We start from the raw sequence: 6,717 nt of genomic DNA, 5'->3' as shown, positions 1-6,717 counted from the left end.
CATGAAGAAGCATGCGCGAGGGATACGGCTCAGTACCGCGCGCCCAGCAGTAAGCATCTTTCAAGCGTCTTTGCCATGCTTTGCCTTGGAGAACGTCGTCTCCGGTGAGACAAAGGAGACCGAAACGTCGTTCATCACGGCAGGCACGCCTTCGCCAGCCACTCCTATCCCTGCACATGAGCAGGGTAGCAACTCCGTTCTCGCGGAGGAGAGAAGCCGGGTGAGAGAAATGATGCGCCGCGAGTGGCTGTGCTTCCAGACGGGCAGCCAGACGGTTCCACTCGCAGCGCTCCACAGCGTTTGTTGATCGCGCAGCCACAGCGTTGTCGGTGGCCTCCGCAACTATGGTGACTCGCTACCGATGGCAGCGCCGCTTTGCGCCTGACGTCACGATCGGCGGCGTCGCTGTGGGAAGAGCGCGGGCTGCGATTGAACGCACCGGGCGCGACCAGTGCGGCTCAGGTTGTGCTCGGGAAGGCACGACTCTGGTTGTGCGCCGGGCTCTCGCTTCTCTGTGCAAAGTGTAACTTTATTTTTATATTCTTTTGATACAACACCACTATACACGTTTTGTCAGTTTTGTACGACCTGCAAGGGCCACCCCCCCTGTGATGCCTGCTAGTCTGTTTCCCGAGATGGAGCGCAGCAGCGGGGGTCTCGAAGACCAACGAGCGCTGCAGTTAGCGCTCGAGCTCTCCATGCTGGGACTGAACAACGAAAATGACTCTCTGCATCCTAACCTGGAAGCGGACACGAGGAACAAAAAAAGCCAGAACACGACGGAGTGCGTCCCTGTGCCTAGTTCAGAGCACGTCGCAGAGATCGTCGGCCGGCAAGGTGAGCCGTCGCTCTTTGTTGTCTTTGTTCGTGACGCTTCTCCGCTCGCTATATTTGGAGCGATAGAGATGCGAGCGGGCACGCCGCTTCGTCCTCTCGGGGTCCGTGCTCTGCGAGCCCCGGCCAAGAACGCCGCGCTCTACGCGTGCACTGGTAGTTTAAATCCCCGGTCGGCGTGTCCTTTGTTGTTGCGCGCCGCCGGCTCACATCCTGTCCCGTTCGCGCTTCCTTCTCCGGGCGCCGGCCGCCGGCCGAGCTGCTATCTTTTCTCTCCGGCTTCTCGGGTCGCGCCGGCCCGTTGTGCGCGCCTTGGGCACATTTCGGACCGCACAGTTTCCCGACGTACGCCGATGGGCCTTTGTCTAGTCGGGCAGTGGCGTAGGCTTAGCACGTCTCCGGACTCCGCGCGGCTTCGCTCGCGCTGCGGCCTTTGTCCAGCCATGCCGCGCGGTGCGGGCAGCTATTCTGGACGCGCTACTTTTAGAGCACCGCGAGCCGGGGTCCCCTTTTTCTGCGGCCTGAACTCCGCGGCTGCTCCACTGCCGGGCGCGATCCGCGGGTTCAGGCGGCCAACGGAACTCTTCGCTTGGCTGCTTACCGGCGAACTGCTACGCCGCCTGCTAGTTCATACGCTTGAATTGACAGAGCGCGGCCGCCGTGTCAGAATTCGCGCATTGGCTTAGTAACTGCGAGAATTGTTTAGGCGTCAGCAATTTCTGCGCTGTTAAAGAAACTACAAGCAGACGCTATTTGTGTTTGCTCAATATTTTGCAGACAGGCCAGAGCGGAGCCGCCCAACGGTACCTGCGCGCGTTGTGAAATGCGATTTACGAAGGCTTGCACATTTAAAATGATCGTTGCTAAATTTTGCACTGCAGCGATATTGTTTTCTCGTAATGCGCAGAATATGCGCGCAAGGTGCGAGATTATTTGGTCGTGTTGGTGCTGTAGTACCGTAGTTTTGCTCCTGCAAATACTTTGCTCAGACAGCATGGACCTAAGTGCCCGGCCAGCCCTTTTCTGTCCGACAAACATGACTTCAAACAGTTCTTCAGTGGCTGTACTAAGTGTACCGGGCGTCGTCGAATTATCCGCCGAATAGCAGCCGAGGTTTATATATATATATATATATATATATATATATATATATATATATATATATACGTTTAAGATAGCACAATTTTGGTAACATTTATGCAAGAACGACCCAAAAAGCTTTCATATTGTACAATGGCAGGTATTGAAGGCAGGATCCCATTGTTATCAAAATGATGGGATCCCAGGAAAACAGAAAAATTGCTGTGAGCATGAATTTCCTGGCTTTCAGGGTTGGCCGTGATCGCACCCAAACGGGTGACGATCAGTTTGCAGAGCTCAGCTTTTGACAGTTGTTATTTTTGGCGGATATTATGTAAAAGGTACGCCTTGTGTGGTGTTGGACACCAGGTAGAGGACTGGAATAGCTGTAGCATCTGTCACAGCGAATGTGATGCAGAGCACCTGGGTAGAACTTGTCTATGGATTCCGAAATGAAAGTTACTCAGTTTGGTTATGTAAAAACTTAATGTAAAATCTGAATGTTGCACAAAATTGAAAATTTTATTCAGTGATTCAAGGCATGTCTGGTTATTTCTGCAATTGTGTTTGCATTAGATATAAGTTGTGTGATAGGAATAATTGTCACGCTGTATGTAAAATGGAATGACAGTAAACTGAATGCTTGCTTTTTCACCCATTAATTACTGCTTGCTAATATTGGATCACTTTACAACAGTTGCTGAGTAGTATATGGGACTACTAATTGATGCCAATGATTGAGGATTTTAATTTTGCCCTACAGAAGACGTGACTGTTGTTATAAAGTGAAATGTTCTATGTGCATGCAGGCTGCAAAATCAAGGCTCTTCGTGCCAAGACCAACACATACATCAAAACACCAGTGCGAGGAGAAGAGCCCGTGTTTGTGGTCACTGGACGGAAAGAGGACGTTGCAGCAGCAAAGCGAGAAATCCTGTCAGCAGCTGAGCACTTCAGCCAGATTCGGGCACAGCGAAAGAACCACCTCAACGGCAGCTTGGCCCCAGGCCCCAACTCTAACATTCCAGGTGTGTACCGGCTACTTTCTATAATTTCTCGCATTGGTTGAGATCGAAAAGAATGGGACTGCAATGTCAGCAGAATACATTCCTGGAAGGCTGCTTTTCAAAGGAAACAACTATGTAAAGCAATGTGGGTGTAAATTTCTGCACCTGTCAGTTCAAAGTGTTACAAGTGCTTGTGGGTTGCATAGTCGTAGCAGAGTAGCTTGCCATTGTGGGTATGTATTTCATCACCACCTTTCACAATAAGGCCTTTGAGCATATAGATGAGTGCAAGTAATCAAAAAGTGTGTAAAGCGAAGTCATGTAATTGTAATAATTCAATGCAATTCACGTTTATTCTTCCAGAAAACATCTTTAAAAAATAAAGGATATGGGCTAAAAGCTGAATCTACGGCTTTACAGCCCAATGACCCATTAAACCACTTGCATACAATTAGATATGAACATGCGCGTTTAAAAACAAAACACTCAATGCTTTACAATTGGAAAGTGAATAGGTAATTAGGGCATAATAATAATTATACAATAAATAATGCGTAGCTACACAAAGAATAGCATTTCGTCTTACACCACAAGTATTAGCTGTGTTATCGGTAGAGTGCAGTGTGCATCAAGTGAGTGTTCACCTCTGCCTGACGTCTTGTCTTGCAGGCCAGACGACGTTGCAGGTACGAGTGCCGTACCGAGTAGTAGGGCTGGTAGTCGGACCCAAAGGAGCCACCATCAAGCGCATCCAGCAGCAGACCAACACGTACATCGTCACCCCTAGCAGAGACAAAGAGCCCGTGTTTGAGGTGACGGGCCTGCCGGAAAGCGTGGAGGCAGCCAAGCGAGAGATCGAGGCGCACATAGCCATGCGCACAGGCGGTGGGCTTGGCGAAGAGGAGCCCTCGGAATTCTCAGAGGTGTTTGGCTTCCCACCCAAGCTGTACGGCTTCGCGTACGAGTCGGACGAAGGTCTTGGGGACTCTCCGACTTTCGACCCCGCAGGGCTGCCCTGGGACGGTCGGGTAGCGCCACGCAGTGGTGGTGTGGACAGCGTGGCTAGCTCACCGACCGACTCCCTGGGCTCTGGCCCAAAGCGGGGCAAGCGCGACTGCGTGGTGTGCTTTGAGAGCGAGGTGGTGGCAGCTCTGGTGCCCTGCGGCCACAACATGTTCTGCATGGAATGCGCCAACCGGGTGTGCGGCAAGCTCGAGCCCCTGTGCCCAGTGTGCAACCAGCCGTGCGCGCACGCAATGCGCATCTACTCCTAGGCATCCTCTCTCCTCCTGCTGTGAACATACTCATCTTTTTTGTTTCGTGTCCCCCCCCTCGTGTCCTCACCCATCGTGTACTATAGTTTTGCGCGGTTCGCGTAGTCTTCCAGTTGCTCACGACCCAGCAGCTGCCAGCTCGTCCCGGCAGGCAATAAGGCCCCCGTATGCAACGTCCTGTTGGCGGCGCCCCTTCAGTTGTTCACTTGTGTTGCCCAGAGAGCTGTTTGCTTCCCGCCGGAATCCCCGATATATTTTATTATTCAAATTTTAAATGTCCCCCAGATGAAGATATGTATTTTTGGTGTTATGAAGCGTCTTGTGTGCGCGTACTTACGGGGGGCCCCCTCCCTCATGGTGGCCCCCAGAGAGATATGTACACTACTCTATTTTGAGCTACGTGCCGCGCGGCCGAGCCCGCCACTCAGGCTGGTTCGCATCGCGCGGCTACCCTAGCAATACCTGTGCGTAGGCTCATACTTATTACTACTGAGGAGAGTATCCATATACACAATGGCTATATCCGACCTTTTGAGATTCAATCGGTTCGTATTTTATTACTCTCTCCACGCGAGAATATCTTGTTTATGCACAAACATTGCCAAGTGGTTTTATAGAGATCGCCCTCATTTTATTTGTTCCGAGATGATATTACTTGTTAATAAATATGTACGAATGGAAAGCTGCGTGGCTGTCTTCCTGCGGCGTTTTCACGAGCATTTGGCTCCGTTGGAAACCTTTATGCAGTTGCTTGTTTTCGCTGAAGCACACTGCTATTGCCGAACCGCGCTATTCGTTATCGGGCATTGAATAACGATTTTCGCGCCGTGATGTGTCGGGTGCCGCTGCGATGTGTGCAATGCGAAATTCTTCATGGATCCAGCTGCACCGCACCGGACCTCGGTGGTTTGACTGTCGTGCCGGTGTGAGCGTACAACCAGCTGACCAGTTCTTCGGCTGTTGTTCCTCTCCCAATCTCGTGCGCCGCCCTTTAAACAGAGGAGGTGGCCGACCGCGGGAAATAAGGGGGGGGTCAAGAGCCGGTGCGGGGACCTTGGGGCCCGGTTCAAGGGCCGCGGCGGGCGGGAACCAGTTGCAGCCCACTGGGGCAGCGGAGTTTGGGCGCAGCCGGGCGGCCTTGGCTGCGGACGATCACCTCTCGCCACGAGGGCCTTCCTACCGGACTCTCCCCCTCCGCCGTGCCTGCTTGTTCGCCAAGGGATGGCACTTCCCCTCGAACCTCTCGCCACCGTCTGCGCGCCGCTTCTCTCTCGCCCCACACGAAAGTGACGTTTCGGCGGCGATTAACTGGCGGAGGGCGTATACACTCTCGTTGCCGCAGGTAGCGTAATAAGCAAGCCCGTTCGCGCGACTTCGTACGTTCACGCTTCACGGAACGATCTAAAAATTGATTTTGCGTCCCGAGTTATTGGAGGTGGCGTTGTTGATTACCGCTGTTTACTTGAAACCTCGCAACTCGCGAACTGCTGCAAGTTGCCGGCTACGCATATCCCACTTCGAGGAGCGTCTGGCTGTGGCACGCCACCGTTTCCTGCCGTTCACTTCCGGAACTCTCAACAGCGCATTTTGCGAGTACGTGTCTTGGCGTTTAGTTTTTTTCCAGGGAGCACTGGGCCTTGGTTCAAGGTACCCTCGCGCTGGCTCAGTGACTATGGCGTCCTGCAAGCGGAGCACGAGGTCGCGGGTACGATGCCTGGTCGCATTCTCATGGCGGCGGTTGAGTTTTCAAGATACCAGTGCGACGCAACTCAGCCGCGTTTTGACGCCCATCTGCGCATTGGTTTGCTGCGCAATCATCGCCGCCAATGCTAGCAGGTGCCAACGGTACTGTACATATCTGTCGCAGTATGACTAAATGCATAAGAAAGTAAAAGAATATACATGAAAAAAAAAAGAACCACGCCCTATCGCATTATAATTGATGGTATATACGTACACGTAATGTTTGTTACCAAGGACATGAAGGCAGTGCTGATTCTGGGCAAGAATTTACTACTATCTCCAACACACAATGACAAGCAAGGACATCCAAACAGAACGACCGAAACTGCTACGCAACACTTACTAAAAGAGCAACTTGACGAGTATTTATAGGCCTAGTTTGAGGGAGCACATGTGGCACCGGTGAGAACCTATGTATTTGATTAAATAATCATAGCTTTGTGCAAAAATGTCTAAAGCCTACTGTCTGTACATATGTGTGCTACGACGTCGCATATAACTGTTAATCCAACATATTGAGCAACACTACAGTCTATCTCAATTTCGCATAAGACTGTTACCATCACAGCATAATAGGCCAAGGCCAGACGAGTTAGTAGTTGCTTAGTAAAAACTACTAAGAAGCATTTCAGGTTAGTGCGCCTGGCACCATACCGGGACGATACCAGTGCCTCCTCTATTAGTGGTGCGGAGGCTTCCTACGTGCAATTTCATATTTCCATTGAACTCAGCCTTGTCTCATTCCCGAGTAAATGGCTGAGATTTCTTATCTTACATGT

The 6,717-nt window shown here is 51.5% G+C and overlaps 1 protein-coding gene across 1 annotated transcript; it reads left to right on the top strand.

Moving 5' to 3' along the window:
- Positions 1–401: 401 nt before the first annotated feature.
- Positions 402–4,877, top strand: LOC119443142 (RNA-binding protein MEX3B). The gene is made up of 3 exons (XM_037708301.2): positions 402–837; positions 2,724–2,942; positions 3,591–4,877. The coding sequence occupies exons 1-3, from the start codon at positions 612–614 to the stop codon at positions 4,193–4,195; spliced, it is 1,050 nt and encodes a 349-aa protein (XP_037564229.1). The 5' UTR covers positions 402–611; the 3' UTR covers positions 4,196–4,877.
- The last annotated feature ends 1,840 nt before the right edge of the window (positions 4,878–6,717 follow it).

The sequence above is a fragment of the Dermacentor silvarum genome, chromosome 2, assembly GCF_013339745.2.
Source record: "Dermacentor silvarum isolate Dsil-2018 chromosome 2, BIME_Dsil_1.4, whole genome shotgun sequence".
Lineage (NCBI taxonomy): Eukaryota > Metazoa > Arthropoda > Arachnida > Ixodida > Ixodidae > Dermacentor > Dermacentor silvarum.
This window is presented reverse-complemented; position numbering and strand designations above follow the sequence as displayed.

What these genes read in the sequence shown, in the direction of transcription:
- LOC119443142 (XM_037708301.2), top strand. Translation starts at nt 612, where the DNA reads ATGCCTGCTAGTCTGTTTCCCGAGATGGAGCGCAGCAGCGGGGGTCTC. An exon ending in AGAGATCGTCGGCCGGCAAG is followed by an intron (nt 838 to 2,723) that starts GTGAGCCGTCGC and finishes ATGTGCATGCAG; the next exon opens with GCTGCAAAATCAAGGCTCTT. An exon ending in CCCCAACTCTAACATTCCAG is followed by an intron (nt 2,943 to 3,590) that starts GTGTGTACCGGC and finishes CTTGTCTTGCAG; the next exon opens with GCCAGACGACGTTGCAGGTA.